Raw genomic sequence first — 24,079 nt, 5'->3', positions numbered from 1 at the left:
GTGTTTCCTCATCCAAATTAGGAGCTGTTATTAAGTCAGCAGTGGCTGCAATGTATGAACAGATGGATTGTCTTATTAATATTTTAGTCAGGGAGGAGGAACAAGTGGCAAAACTGACTTTGAGCACTAATTTTTTGCAGCTTTATCAACTATGCGGAAACTCACCACACTACTGCGGAGACGTTGCAAGAAAATCAACTATATGAACGTTAGGAGGCTGTAAAGTAGGCCGCCAACCCACCATGCTGCACACAGAATTGTGGAGGTAGTTAACGGGTGAGTTATGACTGACATTCAGTGTAACACATAAGATGGAAAAATATTGTTACCCGAGTTGTCACTTGTACACTGTAATCTGGCGCAGACTCATGGCAAAAAAGAAAAAAGAAAAAAAATTCTATCTTTATCTTTGTTTGATCTCCACGGAAGATTATTCAAAGTCAATTTACTGGCAGAGGTGTATGTAACAAGTTAATAAACCTTTCAAACGAGATTAACTGCGCCACAGCCAATATTTATGTAGATTATGACTGTATTTATACGAAGAGAAAGCCCACCGTGTATAAGACAGGGAAGCGCTCCACCTGTGGATGTCTGCGGGTGATATGTTGCCTCTGAGAAACCTTGACTCATCAAACTGCAATTAAGCCTGTCTTGCATCCCTCTATCCATCAATATCTGCAGCATTCTGTCAGAGCCCATTTGAGACTGTCAGTGGGAGACGCAGTTATGGAGATGTAATTCATGAGAACACCGTCTTCCCAGCACATCATCCACTGCAGACCTTTTTTTTGTCTCCTTTAAAACATTCACCCGCTGTTGAGTGAGCGAGCGAGCGAGCGAGAGGGGGCTCAGCTCACGCAGATGTTGCACAAGCTGCAGTTTAGTCTAACTTGCGTCTATTTTGTCCAAGTTAAAAAATGCACAAGGATGGCACTGAGAGGTACGGAGAATCCCCGGCGCTGTTCAATTATTGCTGCTCATGAAAACTGTTACTTTTCATTCCTCTTGGAGGTGCGAGGGTTTATCTGCTCTCGCGTATCGTCCCGGGTTTGCTTAAATTTCTTTAAATGCATTACAGTTCTGTTTTTCATTATGGGAGATTAAAACGTGCAGTGATTCTCTGGGACACAAGTTTCCTTGTCAGCCACAGAAAGCATAAATTTATAATGATAAAGTGAAGACATATCTGTGATGTAGGGGCATGACTGATTTATGGCAAGGGCAAGGCTGGCATGCACATTTAATGGAAGAATTAGAGCACGGGAACAATAGTGCTTAGCAGCGTATGTCTCATCTAACATCTACATAAGCATTAAAATGAATGCTTTAATCATGTCCTTTAATCAAAATGTTACGTTTAATCTAATCGCAAACGTAGCTTTAGTCTCCTGCGAGCGTTGTCCCCTTCAGGTGTAACGCTACATTTAATAAGAATTCATTTTAATGTTTTAAGTCAGAGTGGGCCTGCAGGTCTACTTTCTCAAGCACTTGTAAACTTGTAGCACACGCCATAAACCCAAATGCTCAAAATTAAACAGATTAAGTTCATATTTAAGTTCATATTTGCTCATACTAAAGTATGAGCAAGAAAGCCAGGAGGAAGGTGAGCAAAAGGACGGAGCTACGCCTGTTTTAAAATAAAAAATGCTCTGTGTTGAGTTATAACTTGCTCCAGTTGTTTCAGTTACCTTTGTGTCAGATTGGCAAAGGTGTGACACCATAAGTGAAGTGATATGTTGGGGGAAATGCTCTGCTGGGTGTGAAAATAAAGACCTGTTTGTCTCCATTGAGGTTTTGCTAGATTATAAATAATGCTTATTCTGTTACAGTGTGATGCTGCTTAAGTCTGCATACAAAAATTGGAAGGACACAAATAAATGCCTGGTTAAGGTAACACGAGTGTCTGTAAGTCAACTTATAATACCTGACAACTGAAGAGACGAGTCAAAAATAAGTTCCTTTTTTCCTGTCAGCACCAATGGAAACATTTGACTTAAAAGTCTAGAGTCAAATAATCAGGACAGAATACTGTTTATTTTCTCTGTCTGAATCTGTTCTACAATAATTATTTGTTACTGTTTTTTGGTTTTAGCGAGTCTTTTTCTTCTCTATGTTCAAACTTTCAGGATGGTTTTTTTTTTATCTAACAAAGGGTCTCATTAAAGAGAAGCAGCATTTGAAAATTAAAAAAGAAAATTCTAAGACAACAATCGCAGGGTTATTTTCATTTCCGCCAAATAAAATTTGGACTTCTGTATAAACACTAAAGCTGCAACTGAGCAGCTGGTTGGTCAAACATGAAAACGCCTGTCAGTTGATTCACATGAACCACAATAGGTGCTGCACCTCCATCTGTGGTATATCTACTGCAATCCCATTTGTTTTGAAGTATAATAACTGTGTCCTCATATAGACAACTTTCTTTTTCAAGGTTGGCCAGCTGACACTTCTCCTTCCTCTGGGCAGAGGGAGCAGGAGGTTTTCTGCGGCCCAAGCTGACACCACCGCAAAACCATACACCTATACATCAAATGAACAGCTGCGGTCAAGAGGGTGTCCACTACACAATGGCTTTCACTCTCAGCATGATCACAAGTAGGCCACTGGAGGCTTGGCGGGTGGTGGTGGTTATTTTTTATTTTTTTTGAAGGAAGCAGGTTACAAGAAAGACAACGGGAGGTCTGGTACAAGTTTTTTTTCCTTTACACTGCGTATGTCATGCAGCCTCTGGTGAGCTACAGCACCCCTGGGCTTCATGAAAATGATTGCATTGCCTGTTTTTTTTTTTTTTTTGCAAAAGCACTGTATGTAATGACCATCTGTCTGTTTGGCGTGAGAGCAGTGAGTCATGCTGGGTTGCACTGCAGGAGATGCAGGGTGGGAACAGCTATTTAACTTGCACAGTAGATAGTGTACAATTGACTGAAAGGTGCCACCTCTGAAGACGGATATCTGCTCTCGACTATAAACACACACACAAAAGTCAGTCAAGGGCAGAGCAGACTCTACTTCAGGTTGCACATACGTCAGACTTGTCCGGATGAGTTTCTTGGGACAACAACTTTGGCACATCTTTATACAGACAACACTTTGCAGATGATTAAACTCCTTGGCTATTCGGGAGGCTGCTACAGTGAACACTGCTCAGTCATCTTGGCAATTCACACTTGCTGGAAGTGAAGGTAAGGGCCAGTTTATCAAAAGCGGGAGACACCTCGAATCTACTTTAAACGCCGCTTGTCAGTATTTGTTTTGTGGTGAAAAATGTTTGGGTAATACCTTGGCACTTGCTCCTTCGGCAGCTCCTGCGGGACCCTGCAAAATAAGAAGACAATTATATGAAAACTCACACGAGCGCCGCACATGTTATTCATCACAAATACATAACAATCATAACCCTATCCCGACCCTTATGAAGATATAAATTATTCCTGCAAATATCTCTGTGACAGTGGCTTTCCATATATTATATATTTTTTTAACCTTTGCACTGATGTTGCCTTTCATAAAGACATGGCCGGATCCCTCTAGTCGGCAGCTAATCTTTGAGTGCGTCTTTGTTATGCGCCTTTCACAGGCTCCCCTGTTGTCGTCAAATGCTAATTTGACTTTGAAAAATAACCGCTGCCTCCTCAACTGCGCACACACGTCCTGCTGCCAATGGACAGGAGAGAGTGATGCCCTGGAGTGTGTTTTGAATAGATGATTTTGCCCCTGAGATCTACCTCAGCAAAACAGGTGACTCATAAATGCCAATACCGGGGGACGGAGGCAAATCTGGCACATGCGAAGGGTATCATCAGGACATTGCCATTTAGAAATGTCACACCTTCTCCATCCTGCCTTTCTTTTCTCCTACGACTTTGTGTTCCACAACTTTGCGAGTTATTAAAGAAAAAAAAAGAAGAAGCAGGGGCTAAAATGAGTCACATGTGGGAGACACTGTTTAACAGTGAGTGGCTCAATTATAATGAAGATAATTGAACCTGGGCACCGGTAACAGACGCAGCACAGAATCTCTCTCGATTTGTGGATGAAATAAAATAAGACAAACCCTATGTCTCTGATCAAGAGTGTAATCAAGGCAATCGTGCATGAAAATAATTGGACACCCAAAACATCAGAGTTACACAATCCCCAAACACTCCTGTTTGTCCTGGCGTCAGAGCAGTTAAGCATCTGACAAGCTGTCTCCTTTAACGCATCACGGTGTTTGTGACCTTTAGTGTGTGGGTCACTACACAAACACACAAACGGCGTCTGGAATTGGCTCGGTCGCCTAAGGAAAAGACCATATTTCAAGGAGTCAATGGGCCCTCTAGGCAGACTTGTCCTACTTGTCAATACAAACATTCTAAAGTGCTACCTTAATATACCCCTTGTGGTTTGGTGCTGATAATGTAGCCTGTTTGTAGCAGTATGGGAGAAGATTTTGAGCAGATCAATAAAGCACGAGAATGCATGAAATTAGTTAACATAGATACTTTAAGGAACAATGTCGGTGTAATTGCTCTTTTTCGGGGCAGATTTTGTATTCTGCAGCGCTGGCCTTATTGACTGTTTGTTTTAATATGCTTTTGTAGTTGTAATAAATTTGTAACTTACTTAATGTGTCTGACTTTAGTTGGATATCAGTAAAAAAAAAAAACAACCCTTTTTGTGATCTCAGGAGAATTCCCGGTCTAATAAAGGTTGAGCCGAACTCTGTTTTCACTGCTGGTAATTGGGTGTTATAGGCAGACAGAGTAGATGTGCAAACCAAACAAATGATCTATTAAGTTGAAACGAATGCATTTGGATATTTTCAATAGTACTATAGATCTTGACCTTTTATGTAAAATCAAAAGGAAAGAGCCTATGTACACAAGTGAGAGTGGCAGTAGATAACTTACAGGCGAGCCTCTGGGTCCAGGATCTCCAGGTTTTCCTCTCCGCCCCTTAGGAAAGCATAGGAAAAAAAAGTGGACCAAGATGAGTCAATATGCAATAACAGGTGTGGCTGGGCATGCATGCTGCCAGCAATTAAGGCTAGACAGCAACTCCTGTCACAGTCTCTAATTTGCTTTTAATTAACAACAAGAAAACTGCTTAATTGCTGCACCCTGTGTGGCCTGCTACTCTTTGTTCCCTCCTTTGGTTTACTGTCTCCTTTCCAGCTGTGCGAGTCCCTCAGTGCATCAATCAACCCGAGGAGTGAATACAGCAGCAAACAGGACAAGCCAGCCAGCGCTGTCCAGTGTTGCAAAACAAAGTCAGAACAAAGCCACATTTTGAACCATTTTGTTCTGAGTTGTTCTTGACATTCTCTGAATAACAACCCCCCCAGCTCTCTGAGAGTCTGCGAGTCTTGGAAAAAACTGAAATGTAAATGAGATGTAATGCTGAATCTGAACCAAACCAAAGTTGGTTTAATTTACATCAAGAGGGTTTATGTCCTAGTGAGAAAAGAGGATAAAGCTCTGTGGGATAGAACTGCAGATATCCACTGGCAGAGCATCGGTGGCTCTGTATTGAGGATTGCATGAAATGAGCGCACATGCACACAAAACCGATGTAAAATCGACTTATTTAAGAGATGACAATACTCTGGCGGCAATCAATGGTAGAAGTGTGAGACAATGCAGAGATCTGTAATGAGGCTAAACATGATTACATCTTTCTAATTTGAGTGTCATCATCTGACACAGTGTTGCTATGTTAATAATATCGCAGTTCTCTTCTACTGTATGTGTCAGTACGGGCGACGCAAAAACACTGCTCTCCTCTTCCGAGTTAGCAGCTGGGTAGATCTGTGGAGAGGAAAGGCTCAGTGGCTGCTGAAAGAAAAGTTCGGAATCACAAAGCAACGCCTCCGACGCTTCCCTCTGACATTTCATGTGTGCGTACTTTGATTATCTGGGTCGAATTTGACATGTACGTTTGCCTGCAACAAAGACAGAGGAAGAAACTTCACTGAGAGCTATTGCTTTTAATCATCTGCCTGTGCGCTAATGCTCCTACTCTGTGTGTGTTTCTCTCTCAGATTACAGGATTATGAAAAGGGGAGAAGACAAAGTGTAGTACAGTAAATATTAAACTTAATAATGGCACAGTAGAACCGATGTGTGCCTCCTCTCGGGAATTGTGTGCTTTCCTCTGTTCGTGCTGTTTGATGTACCAACAAAGCTCTGGCCAGCATCTTTTGATCATCAGTGTTAATGCATTTCTGAGGCTACTGTACGTGTGCTTTAATGTGAACGTGAACGAGGGCTACATAGAGAAGAGGTGGAAAGTTGAATTGCCTTGATGGGAAGAAACAGACTCTTTAAACCTTAAAATCCTTTCCTTCAAATGACTGAGATTATATATTATGTTGGAATAACCTCTTTGAAATGTAATTGAGGCTGGTTTCCTTTGTGGCAGAGTGGCAGCCGAACCATTCGGTAAGGGCTCACGCTTTAAGATGCAGATTCAAAACTGACTTGTATAATAGACTTCTATGTGTCACATTACAGCATTTCTGTGAGGGTGGATGGCGCTCATTTTTCACACTGATAATTCCTCGTCTGACACTGCATCACTGCTACGACTGCAAAAAAGATCAGACTGTTTGTTCTAGCTCTCTGTCCCCGCTGCTGCCCTTTCCCCTCTGTTCATAACAACAAAAGCAGATTACACATATAAGTAATTTAGGTAATGAATATTTCATACGCTATTATTTCAAGTAGGTCATGAATTATGCAGTTTTCCAAACTATTTCTCCACATTTGCCCTTAAATCCCTTTTAACTCCAAAGTACACACTAATTTTATGCCCATGTATTTGCATATGTTCATCAAAATAAATAGTGGAGCTCTGTATCTGAGGTTAACACCATATTACCAGCAACTTTCAATCAAAAAAAGATGCTGGTAGAAGATCGCAGGAAGATCAGATCAGGTTGCAACCAGCTAAATATGTCTCCCTCACCCAACCTTTTTCCTGTGTATAAATAGTCAATTTATAGTCACAGGTGTTTATACGCTAATAATGACTGAAGAATGGCATCGAGTGTGAGAGTAAGGGAAAGTTTATAAGATGGTAGATGACCTGCTATGACGCATGGAGACAGCTCTACTAACAAAAAGTCAGGAGGCAGAGGTGGAGGTGACAGAGTTGAAGACGTTCAGATTTTCATCTGCAGTGACCAGAATGGACAGGATTAGAAATGAGTGCATCAGAGGGACAGCTCAGGTTTAAGGAAAAGGTTGGAGGAAAAGGTAGAGAGGCGAGGTTGAGACGGGTTAGACATGATAGAGGAGGGAGTCAGAGGACGTTGAATATGGAGGAGCCAGGTAGAAGAAAGGAAGGCCTCAGAGAAGGTTGATGGATGTAGTGAAGGAGGACCGTAGAGACAGGGTGAGATTTAGGCAGATGATCCACTCTAGCGACCCCTTAATGGAGCAGGTATTAGAAGAAGAAGTAAAAGAAGAAGTAGAACAAGAAGCAGAAGAAGTAGAAGTAGTAGAAGTAGAAGACGAAGTAGAAGAAGAAGAAGAAGTAGTAGAAGAAGAGTATACACTAATAGAAGCCCAACTGATTAAGCAAAAACCTGATAAATCACATCACATTTGAAGACAGGTCAATATCAGTTAAAAGAGATGGTATTGGTAGCAATATGGATGATCTACTGGTGTATACTTAATAACTATAAATGTAATACCCCCCCCGTACAGAGCAGAGGAGTGTCCATATAAAATACTTGTACAGTGGACCTGTTTTTTGTGTGTACATGCTGCAAGACCTGAGAACAATCACAGCTCTTAGAATTCAGTCTTTTTGGATCTTTTGAGCTCCTTTCTCTGGGAAAGAGCACAAAAGAAATCTTTGTGTGCAGTAAATGAACCATGAGATGCCCAGATGGCCTTCAGCTGACATTTAAAAACAAACATGTAAACAATGGTAAAGTGGCAGTTATTTAGACGACAGCTCGTAACATTCATTGGTGGTGTCAAATTAAAAAAAACAAAAAAACAAAGAAAGGAGAGAAATACTAAAGGTGTGTACTTCTTGTTTACCCTGAGGAAGTGTCCTGAAGGGCCTACTGGGCCTTTGAAGCACACCTACTGAATACTGACATTATTTTATACACAATACAATAAATTATACTGTCCTCTGGATTGTATTGTGCTATAATGAGACTACCATCAAAGTAACTCGACCCTAGTTTAGTAAAAGGCAGACATCTAATTTAGCTATGTACAGATAAACTCGGGCCAGGATTTCTATTTTAGAACTACATGTCGCATTTCTTCTTTTACAGTAATTTAATATTTCTAAACACCTTCAGATAATCTTTTTCACGACAAAGTGATCCATTAAAACGACTACATCAGGTGACCTTGGGACTCAACTGATACTTTTCTGTCCAGAGGACCTCTGGTTAGTAAATCTGTGCACAGTGACAAGAAATAATTAGCGAGGAGCACAGCTGTCATCACCGTTTGCACTCAATTGACTCTCCAAACTGAAACACCTGCCAGTGACACAGCACTACAACTACCTCCAAGCAGGCATGCTTTTATTAAGACACAACAACCACAGAGAGTTTATAATTCTTTTTATAGGAGTAGATTTTTAACAATGTCACCACCTATTTTTATCTTAATTGGTCAAAAAAATATTATAGAACACATTCAAGTGTTGTTTAATAGTCTAACAAAAACTCTGGATTCACAATTAAAGCACATTTACTTTAGTCAAACTTTCCTAAAAGTTTCTCATGCTAAGAAGCTAATCTGACTCTACAACCACCAGCTTTGTTATAACTTAAAACAAAAAAAATTCTAATTTTACATTTGATGCTAAAAAATAAGTTTTTTTTTTTAAGTGTATTCATATGAAGATTGTTTTCTAGATGAACTGTACATGATCATTTCCCACTTTTGTATAAAGTTTGCAACTTTATAAAGTTCTCTTATTGTTTTAGACTCAAATTAGGAGGAGAAAGGCCAAAAGTGGAGAAAGAAAGAATGAAAGAGATAAGGAAAAAAGCAAAGCTGTGACACCAAAATCCAACAAAAAGCATTTTCACGAAACACCACCTGTACGCCAGTACCATATTAAACAATGCAAACACAATAATTATAAATTCAACAGAGTGACAAGCGTGCAAGAGCAGCCAGCAGTGTCTTTGAATCTTTTCTTTCAGCTAAGCCAACCTTAACTTTCTCATTTCCTTTTGTGTTTCTCCATTCCTAATTTATCTCTCCCTTTGTGTACATCATAATTCTATGACTCCCATCTCATCCCTCTCTCCCGCTTTTCTTGTCAGCTCTCCTTCCTTTCCTGTCTCCTGTCACTCGCCCCGTTTCTCCCTCATCCAACTTCCAGCGCCTGTCGGATCACCCTGGCAATCTCTGTTGCTATGCAACGCTCAGTGTCCTATAAATTTGACAACATCCTAGTGCTTGATTATTATTTGAGCGCTGCAGTGTGAAGCCCTCCTTCAGGTCATTGCAGTAGATTAGAGGGAGGGAGAGACAGAGGAAGGCAAGGAAGGAAATGAGGGAAGAGAGGGAGGGAAGGAGGTGGAGGAAGATGAAGGGATTGTGGAAGAGAGGAGAGGAAAGGAGAAGAGAGGAGGGGGAGTCAAAGACGAGTTAGCTTTTTGAGTTAATGAAAGATAGGCTGGCACGACCAAACACATATTCACATGTAGTATTTATCTGCCCCACTCTAAAAACCTGCAAACCATAAGTGTGAAAAGCAGACCGGATTAACTACTAATTCAATAGCTAAAGCTGGAGTGGGCACACATTTGAGCTGAAAAGAGGAGACCTCAGTAGACTGACAGCATATTTTGAACTCCCGACTTAATCCACATGGATCCGAGCCTTGACTTGCTTCAAGTCTGCTATGAGTTGTAAAGTGTAAAAGCAAAGCACAGACATGGGGCCCGGCTCAGTCCTGCTATACAAGCCCCAATCTGAGAGCAAAGTCAACAGCGACAGTGACACACAGCAGAGACACTCCTTTATGATGACTCCATAATCCTTATCCCAAATGTCAACATGTTCTCTGAGACATTCCATGTCTCGCAGCCCATACTGGGATAACTCAGTAGTATAAAATAGAGAAAGCAGAACGTGTCGCATTTCTTAGCAATAAAGCAGATATACCATCAAAAAGTCTCATAATCCACCTGACAAATGACCCTGCAACGAAGGGTCAGTAGATAAGCTGAAGAAGCCTTCAGAAATGACCTGACACACAGTACAGAGAGCCAAAATGATGCTTTTTTTTATAAGCAGGGATAGATATCAATGCTAAAGACACTTTATTTTCTTGTATTATTTGATCTCTAGTTTACTTCTCAATGTAAAAAGATAACTAGAGTCAGTTTAAAGCCTTCTCCTTTAAATGGTTATACATCTGCACGAGTCTGTTTCTCCATACATCCAACCAAATCTTTCACCAACCTGACTTTTGGCTAGTTAATAATCAGAAATGTGGCTTTTCATTGATAAGTTTGACATATATGGCACCATGGGACCTTAATGTCCTGAGTGGGAAACTGTCTGACATTGCCAAGCCAACTTGGTCTGCAACAATGTTATGTAGCTCACAGGAGAGATGACCTTTTCTTAACTGAAAAAACTCCCATGCCTCTCCCACTCTGCCTGAGCTGAGACCTGTCTCCCTCTGGGGACATGTACTCGGGCCTCTCGAGCCTTTTTTTCTAAATGCTCTGCTGGGTTTAACACGAGCTGACTGTTTAGCTTATGAGCAGCAGCTGCATTAGCTTAGTAAATAAATGTCCAGAAAACAGTGAAAATGATAAATTGTCCCACTATCCTTAAGCTGAACCGATCATCCATAGGACAAAGAGCAGGAGGCTGGCTGTTAAAAATACACATGATGTCTTTTTAAGGGCCACCCCAGAAAAAAAAAGGGGGGGGGGGAGAGAGAGAGAGAGAGAGAGATGAATGCTCACATGCTTCATGCGACCACAAAAACAAGTTAGAGGAGGCTTGCCTGTCACAATATTTATTCCCCAATGAAAATGCTTGTCGGCTCCTGGCCTGTGAAAGATGGGGAAAGGGACTGACACATGCACATGCATTTGATCCCCTCAGTCCTTTGGTCAAACCTCATGTTCCTTAGCAGCACTTACTGCATCCCGATTCAGAGGAGATACAATTTTAGCACTCCTGGCAAACGCTAATTTATTCTGTAATTAATGGCAAAATGTCATTCTGTCCCCTTGAAGGTATTTTCTCATCTCTCATTTAACAATTTGCAGGATGAACCACGAGAATCCGCATAAGCTAGAAAAACAGCAATTTTGTGCAGGGGATCTGTAAAACATGGAGGTTTTGCAGCAACGCTGTGAGAGGTTCGGTTTAATTTTTTATTTTTTTGAAAATGTGTGTCAAAGTGTTGTGATTTTGAATTTTATGTTAAGTGTAAATTAAATCAAATGGCCACATTTGCATTCTCACTGATCACACGTGCATTAGCCTAAGCACAGGTGCTCTTAGATGGTAGTTTCAAAATAAAAGCGAAAAAGCTGGTGAAAAGGAAACATATTCAGTAAATTCCCAGCACCTATAGAGCTAAATATCCTTCACTTGTCCAAATCTTCACCAGACCTATTTTCACTGTGTCAAATCAGCTATCAACCTATGTAAGGCAAATATCGATCATGCTGCTTGCTTGAAATGTCACAAAACATGTTGCGGAGAACACAGCCCCACCTGCTTGTTATTAAGGATCCAATTAGAGACAGACAGTGCAAATTCCTTTTCTTTTTTTTTCTGGCTACCCTCGCTGGGTGCCATCTTAGGACACTGCACAAGCTCAGAAAATGCCTGGGCACTGGAGCTTGCAGAGATCCCTTGCACTTGGTAAAAGCCTCAATAAAATAGGATTTGTTCCAGTTGTTTACTGAGGGTTAAGAGGAGCGGCCGGGGCAGGAAGAGAACGGCAAAGCCGACAGCTGCCTGGCAGGGGCTCAAATGCAGCTTAGCATTTTTCACCATTCTGACTGGCACACAATGCTCTTTTTAACTCCTAGCCATCTAAATATTCAGGGACGTATAAAGAGATGGCTGACACTGCAGCCGACTTAAGACACAGCTCAGCTGGCCAAGATTGCACCTATAGTCTCTTGGCTTAAGCTTTCCATGAAGGCTTTCCTCACAGAGACTCAATCATAGACCCCGCGTGAATGGCTATTTGTACAAGTGCCACTAGATGGCAAACTAGTTTCATCACAAATGTTGTGCATGGCAGGGGACAGAGCCAATGAGGAAACTGTAAGTTCTCTCTAAGAGAGGATGGATGTCCTCAATGCATGAATGTATGATGTGTGTTGGGTAACATCCCTAATTAGGCAGTCTGGCAATTAGGCACTGAATACCGTAAAAGAGATTTTTCAGTGGAGGGTTTACAAAGATGAGAGAAGAAGGAAATGGACGAGAGCAAGAAGCTGCATGAGAGCCAGAGAGTGACAATAATTCTCATACCGCATTATGCCTCTTTTCAGCTGCCACACAATGGAAGGGGACACAGGTGGCACTACATGGGTACACAGTCACAGAACGCAGCATATCATTGGGTAAAATAACTATTATAGAGCTATTTCAGCAAACACCCAGCTCTTCACCACCACACAGTGTGCAAACACTGGAGCCAAAGGCAAACAGAGGAAATGCAGACAGTGGATGTCTATGGAAACTAAGCCCTGGAAGTCCCAAAGAGCAATCAGAAACATCTCTTTACAACCGCCACATTTATACCATATCTTCACAGATGAGTTTTAAGAGCTCATTGACTTTAACAACTTCTAGGAGAGGAAAGAAGCTTGATGATATTATCTGAATTTGCATTTTTATGCGGTGAAGAAGTGATGATAAATCTATATTTAACTATGAGCTCAATTCCCCGCCGATCCGCCGAATGTCTGTGCAGCGTTTCCGCGCAAGCTGGTTGCCTATTGCGTTGGCTCCTCGCTGGGACAGCAATGCCTCTTGAATGTTCTCATCTCCTAATGGATGCTGTTATTAGTCTTGGCTCTTTCACAATTTCACAGTCTCATCTGGACTTTTGGCCGTATTATTCATCCAGAGCAGATTGCTCCCATCCTATGTTTACAGATACTGAGTGTTTCATTAATGCATTATCCAACAAGTGAATAGCAGAGGCTGGAAATCTACTTTGAATAAACCCCGGTTCATTTTACAAGCCAAATATTGGAGGTCAGAGAGAATACACTGTGCAAAGATCCACAGAGCGCTCTCCCCGGGTACTGTAGCCTTCGGCGAGTCTTATACTTCATATCACTTGCCACGCATAACAGATTACACAAAGGTCTCTCACATTACCATCTGTATAATATCAGGCCACTGTCAATACGCCGCTCCCTGGCATGCCATTAAAGTGGACGCAGATGAATGTATGTACGTAAATTGGTTGCAGGCAGGAGGAGAGTGTGGGAAATCAGAATATAGATGATAGGCTGCAACGGCGTGCTATAAGCGATGCAGCCTCCCACTACCACGCCTCTGTGTTCTGCAGTGTTCAGGGCAACGCCCCCCTCCCCACCGACCAGCCTTCGTCCCTCTGCGCTCCAGCTCTCACTGACCTCCTCCCTCTCCTTGGCCAACATGGCCAAAATGGCTCCTAGATAGCAAGAAATATCCTTTTAAAAGTATTTACATTCTTAGAATTTCTCACACTACTGCAGCTGACCTAGCATGTCAGGAGGTATCTTTGCATATTGCCAGACTGTTCGGAGCCAAGAAATCCCAGTTGTTTGGATAACTTAGCCATGAGATCACGCTGTCACGAGGGGGTAAAATCACCTCGTGTCTACTTACTGTACATACCTCAACAAGTAAAGTGAATTCAGTTCAGCTGACCCTGTTTTATACATGACACTCCAGTGGCGGTGCTATGACCTGGCAGACACTGAAACAACATTTAAAGATGCTTGGAAAGCATTAGACACAGGCCTTGGGGGGCTCGCAGGCCATGAAGAATTTGAACACTAAAGCATCAGGGATACATATATTGCCTGCAGCGTCCCTGCTGAGCGGTACAACTCTGTCTTCTAAAAAAAAAAGTTGTAAGGCTGTAGATCTGTGAATGAGGGCCATGCTCCAGCCAACTATAGCAAGTCTATCTAATGCTCAGAGGATGCGTTGACCTACATTACCCCTCGTTCAAGATCAGCTTTTCACACCTATTCCTACACACATCGACTTACGGGCACCCACAAAAACGGGCGGAGAATCATTAGAAAAGCCAGCGAACAAGGTGCAATCAAAGTGGCCCTCTCAAAGACCTGCCCCCTGTATTCGTCCCTGTAATTAATTGGCCAATTAATGTGTGTTTATTCTGGACACCCATGGATGTAGCCAAATTGGGGCTCTTTGGGAACGACGAGAGTCAGACAGATAAATCAAAGCGCTGTGCATCTGTCCTCGCATGTGCCAAACGCTTCCCCCTGTAACCCTCCTCTTTCCCAACAGGCCCCAAATGTGAGACCTTTTCAGAGCCAATCAGGTCAAATCTTTGTTTCATCCTCCCTCCCAATGCACTTGACATTGACAAGATTAATTGCCTTGTGCGCTGGGCAAACGTGTTACCCCCTGGTGCAGTACAGGTGTCAAAAGCGCGGCTCGCCGAATTTCCTCAGTATGAGTTTCAACAAGAGAAAAAGGAGAATAACCTGTTTCACTTTGCTCGACAAAGGGTTAACGAATCCTCACCCCCTCACCACCCCCACCCCCCTCCTTGTAAAATCACACAGGGTGTAAATCTGGCCATAAAATCTCAGCTGTGAGCCCTGCTGACCTGTAAATTCTTCTCTCTGTTTCTCTGCCACCGGGCTCCACCGGGTCAGGCCAAAACTGTAACTACATATGGACATCACGTTACCGCGTTTAAGCACAGCTGTGAAGTCACACGCCATCGCTGTGGTCACCAACTGTACCCCTGTTAGTTTAATATACCACATGAAGTTGGTTTATGGTTAAGCAGAAACCGAGTTCCAGTAAGTTTAACAGATATAAACACAAATCAGTAGGCACAGGAGTTTCTTTACGTCAAAAATATGCCCCCAAAATGTCATAACAAAACAAAAAAGCCAGTAAATGTATCAAGACGACACATTGTTGCTTCTGATTTATCATTTCTTTGAGTACAGTTAAAGTTTTCCCAGTAAAAATCTAAATGTACACAGATCAGAAACATACCAGATCAAATCCCCATGAAGGCAAAGCACGGCAAACAAAACAATTCACAAATTGTCCTCTCGCATTTAAATTTGAGTCCACTAAGCAACTCTAACCTCGCCTTCTCTGAGAAATTAATTTAGCGTATCATTATTCGGTATAGTGAACTGGACAACAAAGAAACATGGCTCCAATCAAATAGTTGCTGTAATTTCATGCGTTTACTGTTTCACCCCAATCAGTGGCAGCCTCCCGTGGAGAACTTCTGGCAGGAAGGCTGGTATTCTCACCAGGGACTCGTTACTTAATAATCTCACGCTGCAGGTGCTCTGGTAGAGGTCAACAGTCTGTTACAGTGGCTGTTCATGTCTGCCTCCACCTATGAAGCAGCAAACCGCTGCCAAATGTTTCAGTCCCCACAAACTGAGCCATTACTCCTTCCCTATCACTGTCACTGCCTGTTTGTGTCTCTGCAGACACACCGACTGATCGAAATGAACCTTAGCCAAGTCCATTAGATACAATATGAATATTATATATGTATGCTGGAGTGGCTCAATTATTTCAAAACAACATTTGCTCTGTCCCATAGAGGAGAAGCATCTAAATTACAGTTAGAGCATGCATTTGGTTCTCAGAGAACAGCATACTCATTCAAATTAGGTTAAATGACAAAAGCTATCAACTGTGCAAGGAGGATACATAGATTTAGTTTTAAAATAGATGAATGCTATTGTATCTAATCTGGCACTAATGGTTTGACCTCAGCTCACCCACATAAAGCCTTTTAAAAAGAGAGGACAAGCAAGACAGTGGTCCCCAATCTTGTGTCAAAAGAAAATGACCGCCAGTTTGGTAGCAGATAAAATGACGTAAGTGTAAGATTGCATGGCTTTTCCCTCGTCTGGGAGAAAACATTTGGCCTGTAATGTACATCTAATGGACTGACACTCTTTGAGACATGTGTCAACACAAGGGTGAAGAGGAAAATATGGAAAAAGATATGCTCGTGCCTTTGGTCGGGACTTACAGACAGCTGTCTCAGTCATTCAGCACAGGGCATGAATGGAAAATGTAAGCATGACTATCATTTCCAAAAGACAGCAATTACGTCCCTTGTCTGCAGAAAACTGGATCAGTCCATATTTCCAAGCAGAGACAAGACAGATGATCTTTTCTGCTGTTTTGACAGATTATATCCGCGCTACAGTAAAGAGCTCAGGCAGCTGCCACTGATGTTACTTTTTCAAGATTTTTGACACAAGCGAAGGACTTAAAGTGTTTCTGCAATACAATTACTGACGTGCGCTGATCTGAGACTATGATATCAGACGATATGAAGTGATGACAGCTGACGGATGTGATACAACAGCAGCTGACGTTATGAGGTAAAGACTTGTATCGTTTTACAGATCGCCATTAGCTTAAGGATTCTCTTAACTGCGAACTTGTCTTCCAACCCACTAACCCAAGTAGTGAGCATCATCTTCACACTTAAGCTGTTATCTAGTTTCACTTGACTTCCGATACAAGGGTCAGAGGTCTAACTACTCTCAGGTTCAGAAACCCAACGCTCCATCCTGTTGCAAGTCTGCCGTCACAGGATTCAGAAGTATTAAATCCAGTTTTATAAAGAACATTACTCAGCAAACAACAAGAATATTAACTTAAAAACCATTTTTACATTCATGAGGATAATTATTAAGGGGACAACTGCTGTAAACACACAACAACTTGGAAATAAATAATTAATGATCTGGTGCACACTGTAATTAATACCCACGGTGGTTCTAAATGCACAAAGTCATAAAAAGAGAACTGACTCAACAGAGGATGAAAAACCTGTTAGTAAAATCAAAGCCCTGTCATCTTACAGCTCAACTCTATAATGTTTCTTCAGCAGGCATCAATAATCTGACTGGATTCTTTTATCAGCGGCACTGATGCGCCACATCATAGTATTTAGTGAGACACGATTCCTCCCGGATTAAAAGTCGCACTTTTAATGGCTTTTCCCTCCACCTGATCATCTTGCGTTGCCTGCCTAGCAAAGACATCTAGGTGTTTTCTTCATTTGAACATTTTGTCCTCTCTTATCTCCCTGACATATGTGGCAGGTATCTTCTGTGGCACAGTGTCGTCCATCCACATTTCCAGCTGAGGTACACGGGCACATGAGAACAACTATTTTTGCAAAAATAGAAACAAAAATAATCAATAACTGAAAGGCAGTCAGCTGAGAAAACCCCCCTTACCTCATGGTTGAATCTTAGCAGCACACTACCCACATCGCCTTACCTCATGCACAATAAAAGACGCCTACATGTTTCTTACTGAGCTGCTAGCCCACCAGCTAGTTATCCATATACTTAGTAACTGTGTCAGGTAGTTCACTGCCTAAATAAGAGCAGCGCATAAACAACCAGCTAACTAGATTTGAATATACAAACGAATGAATAAATGAGTAAGAGGATCTTGAGTGCATAATTCATTTGAAGAGAACACATCTGTAGACACAGCAGTTGCAATGCTCTCCTTCCTCTAGGGCTTGCTGGAGTTTCATCATCTCTGCACTGGTATAGCTATGTCTAATAAGAGCAAACATTGTGCAGCGCATCTGTCAGATGTGTGCATTTTCTAAAGCAGGAGACTAGGAAACCTTGACACAGTACAAGCGCTCAGCTTATTACAGGAGGATTTCAAATACTCTGTATTTGCAGTATTTACATTCTGCAAAATGCATAAAAGGAAATAACATGTTGTCTGTCAATAAGGGAAATTCAATGTTTTACAGTGCTTACCAGTAGTTCCCAAACATTTAATCAAAACATATGACTGTGCCGTATTTTTCATAGAAAACCCAAGAATCAACATGACATTTGTCAGTGACTTCATGCAGGATTTAAATGTATTTCTATATACAGGTACATTTATACTGCTAATAAGGCTTAATGTAGTGTTAGGCATGGATTAAACCTCCAAGACCCACCTTGCACAGGGGGATTTCTTAAGGTGATTACTTATTAATCCACAGGAACCTACTGAGTTACCCAGAGACCCATGTCAGCTCTGAACCAACTCACAACCCTGAGCCAACTACAGAAGCAGGGCATGCTGGGAAGTCTTGGCACAACATGAATGAGCCGTGCTCACTCTGGTGCTTCTATATGTGTTGATGTTAAGGATAAATGTGCACTGACCAAATGTGGGTTTTCAGATCTATTTTGAGCAGATGAAATGATGGCGTTTGTTACTTTTACAATTCTTCCTGACTTTAAATCATCACTTTTTTATGCATTTAAAACTTTACTATACAGTCACGTGAAGCAGACTTCTCTCCGACCTGCACACAAAGATTTTCCCCCTCTGGTTCCTTTCTGCATGCATGTCTTTCACCTCCTCAACTTCTGTAGGACAGAGCCAGCCTATAGTGACAACCCAGCGCTTAGCACATCATTACAGAGTGTGATGAATATTTTAGCAGGCAATAGTCAGTGGGGGGACATATCCCTTTTTACAGGTGCTCCCTATCTTCGTTTTTGATCGGCTGTAATGTACCACTGAATCCCAAAGTCCTACTCTTTGCCTGCTATTCTGTGTCAATTCCATTCATAATAGATAGAACCAAGTCATTCACATTACCATTAATGGCGATGTGTAATGTAGGGGCACTACATTCCCATAAACTCCTAGACATGGTTGGACTGGCTCATACCTCCACCCTGACAAACTTAAATAGCTCTTTACCATGTTAATAAGGTGAAATAAAGACAGTTAGGATCACAGGGGTCTGGGTGACTGATATCAGTTCTTGCATATGTTGCTTTAAACTTCGGAGAAGGAGCAACGCAAACGGTATTCTTCCTCTTCTCCACCACCACAATGCCCTCCACATCTCCTTCAAGTAAAGCTAGATGGCTTAGAGTGGTTGTATTTTTTTTCAACAACAAATTGAAGCAGACAGTTTGAGAGATGGTCTGGCTTGAATCTAAGGCTTTGTGAAAGCTTTCCACTCCCGGCTATTCTATGAAGGTTGCGGGGCGGTCAGTCTACATCAAGATATTCTGCATCAGTCGTACACCAGCTACGGCTCTCATAAAACCAAAAGTTGCCTGCGTGGACGAGAGTTGCTAATTAGACGAGAGTCTCCGGCTGTATCAGTAGGCCACTCGCTGGCCCCTGATAATGATCCATGCCCAGCTTCCTAAAATAGGAACGTCAAACTGCAGAAGCACAGGTTGGTCAACAACTTGGATTCCATGTGACTCCTCAAGCTAAAAATAGGCAGAAACCTTAGCGTGTTAACAGTTCCCGTGAAGTCAGGCAGTCATCAAAGACAGTAGTTCAGGACGGTATCTTCAGCAACAACAACACCAGAGAGTCTGTGATCGCCTGTTTAAAGCCCTATGGCAGTTTTACCTGTAAAATCTTCAAAGAAATAGCTAGTGCAAAAAAATATTATGGGGATATAGGAGATAGGGATATAGGAAGCGAAGAAGCCACAACATCAAACACGGAGAGACTCCCCTTTTTCTTCTAACCCAATTATGATTGAATGAAACTGTATTCCAGAAGAAAAGCACACACCATAATTGATGTCTCTGACGCTCGGTCCCTTTGACGCTGAGCCACTACTTAAGTCAGGCTAGGTATAAAATAACACAATGACTAATGAGGCCGAGGAAGCAAAAGCATGAAAAAAACAGCAACAACAAAAAAAACATCTGCACTCACTGAAATCGCTTTCGTTGACCGTGACTTCTCTCCCTCACAATAGAGTCGGATACTTTATGCATTGTGGGAAATGAGCCATTGAGAAATAACACGGTCGATGATAGGTCATAAATTTATAATGGTATTGGAAGACGTTTTGAGTCGGAATGCATTAACACACAGAAGGGTGGAATTTTTGAGATGCTCGTGTCCAGATGTCACGAGTATTGTGCATCATCTTGGGTTTGCCTTAATCTGAAAAGAACATTTGCCTGACCTACTTATGAGTGCTCTACAGCTGAACCTGCTATATATTTTATGTTTTGCTGCAGTGAGCCGAATGTTTTCCCACTGTTTTATGACCATTCTCTGTAAGACAAACACCAACACCGAGTGGCATGAAGCAGCTATTTTTTGATCACAGGCGAGTGTGTTCGCACCGAGTCAATAACGGCACACGCAGAAGGACATTCTCTCCACCTGTGCGCGAGAGCTGCCTTTCAGCTGTGATGGCAAGGAAAAATAACATTCTTGCTCTTGTTCAAGCTTCTAACCACAGTATTTTATGTTTATCTATTATTAATATCAGAACTTCATGCATGAATTAACAATGCTCCAAAACAATTAAAGTATAATCAACTGGAAATCACCATATGCTCCCACGAAGACTGAAATTTTGTGTTAAAAAGGCTTTGAAAAAAAAATGTATTTGAATAAAAATTGTATTAAGTGCACATTTTTGCCCGCAAAATCCTGACACTTATATTTCTAACCACAGTTATTAGAATAAGAGTTGACAAATCAACTGAAATATATAACATTTCAGTTGATTCATTAATGGATGCTGTGTCTGTCTCAAATCAAGCTGGCTTTTTTAAGAAACCAAATACTGTCACCCAATGGGACTGAACCATGTGTTCTGCCAGTGATATTATGAGTATGTGTGTGTGTGTGTGTGTGACCCCTTGACCAGTGAGCCCATTCATTAATTGTCATACAGCTAGCCCACACCAACCCGTCTCCTTTTGCAGGCCCATTGCAATCCCCTTGCCACAGATCATCTTTGCCTCCTCTAAAACAACAACAGCCGTTCAGCTGCTGCCTGGCCTCTCCTCAGGCCAGGTCCTCTCAGTCAGTACAACCACAAGCCAGGCCACACAACTGGCGATCTGTCTCTGTTTACTCACCCTTTTGCCCTCTTTCCCCGGTTCCCCTGGACGACCAGGCACTCCAGCCGATCCCTAGGGAAAGGACATCTATCATGGTGAAAAGGCTACTACAATTGGCAAAGCAGAACGGTACTAGAACTTGTTTCTTGCAAAAACTGATGCAGACAGATGTTTGTGCCGCGAGTTCTCAACAGACCAGTGGATTGCTAGTGGGTTTATTTACAGTGATAGGAAATACAGCATTAGCTTAGTTAGAACTGCATGAAGGATAGAAGACACTAGATAGTGCTGTAGCTTTCATTCTCACTTCTGAATGGCTTTTACATGAGTAGTGTCTCTTGAACAGGTAATTTGCAGCCTCAGTTGATCAGATATTCATTCCATTACTCTACAAAGTATCTTGATAAGAAACTATTAGCAAGTTAATCAAGGTATCTGCTGAGCAATGTCTTGTGCAAGGGCATGCATATGGTGCTTCGGTAATTGGCTGCTAAACCAAGTAGCTGTACTTTACTGAAAACATGCTATGTGCACCTTCTGCAGCAGCAAATTCAAGAACAATATTTGTTACCTTCTCTCCTTTTTCACCTTGGAGACCCTGAAAACAGCAAATTGTGACATTTATGCTTACAAAAAAAATGCAAGTAATGACACAATAGTACAGGATGCCTCAGAGAAAATACAATTAAGTAAATTCAAAGTACCTGATCTCCTTTCAGACATTCTTTCTCAGCCTGTGATTCAAAGAAATTGTATTTAAAAAAAGGACTTCAGTCAGTTTGAAAATGCAACATGATTCACACAGTAGGGGACAAAAATACATGCCACACAATTGTTCATGACATAATTATCCTTGACCAGAATGACCTGTAGAGAAATGAGGGCATGACTGCAACAACTCTCCTGACACCCTGCTGTTCACTGTCAAGAAAGGCCAAATGGAGTCGTCTCAGAACCAAAACAACGCCACGCACCACATCTCCGCTTTCAAATACAACCCAAATAATTGGTGTCGTCTTTCAATTGGCATCCACAAGTCAAATACTGTTGATTTTCTTCACAGAGACAGCTGCACAGATGGACATTCATGACGCACATCTTTCAAGTCAGTCAGACGCCTCATCCAAAGTAACAAAAGAAAAAAAAAGCTAACGAGAAGGCTGACAACTCTCAGACTTTTGCAGCTGTGTCCATAAAAAGAAAGCCAGCTCTGACCTGTGACACTCTCAACAAAACATGACTCAGTCCCCTGCAGTTGTTTTGCTAATAAATCAATTATTCATGTACAATGGTACAGTGGTCTTTGCTTGGGATTGTTAGCACAGAAGCTTGACAATGGCTAACAAGCAGTACAATGCAAATCCACTGGCAGCACGTCTGCACTAAAAAATTCCTCCCAACGTTTTCTGCTCACGCTCGCAGACCAATTTACTGGCATGATGTTAGAAAGTTTGCTAAAATCCTGTTTGCCTGTCGGAGAAAGACTGTTGCTTTGCTTGTCCTTACAAATGGGAAATTAGCATTAGAGAATAGCTAATGAATGGTGGCAGTGTTCTGTGGGCATTGTAAGCACTTTGGTGACATAAAAGGGGCAGGCCAGAAGCAGTGGGACAGAGTTTTTGTAACAGACCAGTGCTGATTAAAACTGGCAGGCTGATCCCCTCATGATATGCACATAATTAGCTAACCACCCGCAGTATACCTTTACTCTGTATCAGCAATCAACTCCCTTGCAATAACGCATTGAGCCTACACACTGTGCCCACACACTCACAATACAGTTAGATCTGTAAGTTTTTGGACAAAGACGCATTATTTTTTTCTTGTTGTAGATTTGGCTCTGCACACCTCTGCAGTGCATTTGAAATCAAAGAAGCAGTATGTGATTGAAGGGCAGACTTTCAGCCTTAATTCAAGGGTTTTTTGTTTTTTTTTTACAAAAGGATTGCATTAACTGTTTAGGAATTAAAGCTATTTTTGCTCCCATGACAAAGCAGAACTTTCACCATTAGCCGGAAAAAAAAAAAAAAAGCAAAATAAACCTATAAGCAATCCAGCAAAAACTTTAAGGGCGGCCAAATCAACAGTCTGGTGCATTGTTAAGAAGACTGAATGCACTGACCAGCTCACCAACAAGAGAAGACCTGAAAGACCACAGAAGACAACTAAAGCGCACAATTGCAGAATGTTTACTTGGTTAAGGACAAAAACTTCACAGCATCTAGCCAAGTTAAAAACAACCTCAAGGCGGTAGGACAGGGGGTCAGAGAGGGCCGGAGCGATCTGGAATGGCGATCCAATACCTTCGGTTAATGAGCAATTAAATCTGATCGGCAGGTTAATGCATATTACTCTTGAATCAGTTATTTTTTTTGTGTGCAGCAGTCTTGCCTTGCTTTCGGTGAAGGTGCGGCGATACTCAGTAATATGCTCAGTAATAAGAAAATAATGACATCCCACGGCCTGCTTACACCTTCAATACATTCTTTTTATTCTCCTTTTCATCCCAGAGATGATTCATGGTGCACATGTAAATAAAGTTTCAATTGCAGTACTCATCATCTATCTAGTGTTACACAAGAGGAGCCAGCATAAACTGATTAACATTTTTCTGTAAGTGGTAGGTAACAGCTCAACAAATATCACAAAACAAACACACTGCATCCACACAGTTTGTCACAAAATGTGTCTGCTAGGAAAAATGTACAGCTCCTGTATGTCTTAGGGAGAGGAAGTTCATGCGCGGCACTCGGGGACTGCGAAAGATGAGACGAAGATGAGAGATTATTCTCAAAGGTAAGCACTGCTCAGCAAGTCGAATTTTATGAACTGAAAATTTAAATCTTGCATGTAACGTCTGCATTCACTTGAGTTCTTAAATCAGATATTCAATCCAAATGCGACATGCTGCAGAATTAGAAAGTTTTTGTGAAATTGCTTGCAAAACAAATTGAAGCAGGCCAAATTTGTGTTACTCAAGCTGATTAGTTTAAT

The 24,079-nt window shown here is 41.7% G+C and overlaps 1 protein-coding gene across 1 annotated transcript in view; it reads right to left on the bottom strand.

Annotated features, from left to right (window-relative positions):
- LOC134640357 (collagen alpha-1(XIX) chain) overlaps nucleotides 1-24,079 on the bottom strand; it is a 100,476-nt gene that overhangs the window by 41,280 nt on the left and 35,117 nt on the right. Inside the window, exons 13-17 of the mRNA XM_063492094.1 lie at nucleotides 21,790-21,819; nucleotides 21,657-21,683; nucleotides 21,104-21,157; nucleotides 4,896-4,940; nucleotides 3,283-3,318 (exon numbers count right to left, since the gene is read on the bottom strand). Of these exons, the coding sequence (XP_063348164.1) occupies nucleotides 3,283-3,318; nucleotides 4,896-4,940; nucleotides 21,104-21,157; nucleotides 21,657-21,683; nucleotides 21,790-21,819 (192 nt within the window). The remainder of the gene's footprint in view (nucleotides 1-3,282; nucleotides 3,319-4,895; nucleotides 4,941-21,103; nucleotides 21,158-21,656; nucleotides 21,684-21,789; nucleotides 21,820-24,079) is intronic.

The sequence above is a fragment of the Pelmatolapia mariae genome, linkage group LG13 (assembly GCF_036321145.2).
Source record: "Pelmatolapia mariae isolate MD_Pm_ZW linkage group LG13, Pm_UMD_F_2, whole genome shotgun sequence".
Lineage (NCBI taxonomy): Eukaryota > Metazoa > Chordata > Actinopteri > Cichliformes > Cichlidae > Pelmatolapia > Pelmatolapia mariae.
This window is presented reverse-complemented; position numbering and strand designations above follow the sequence as displayed.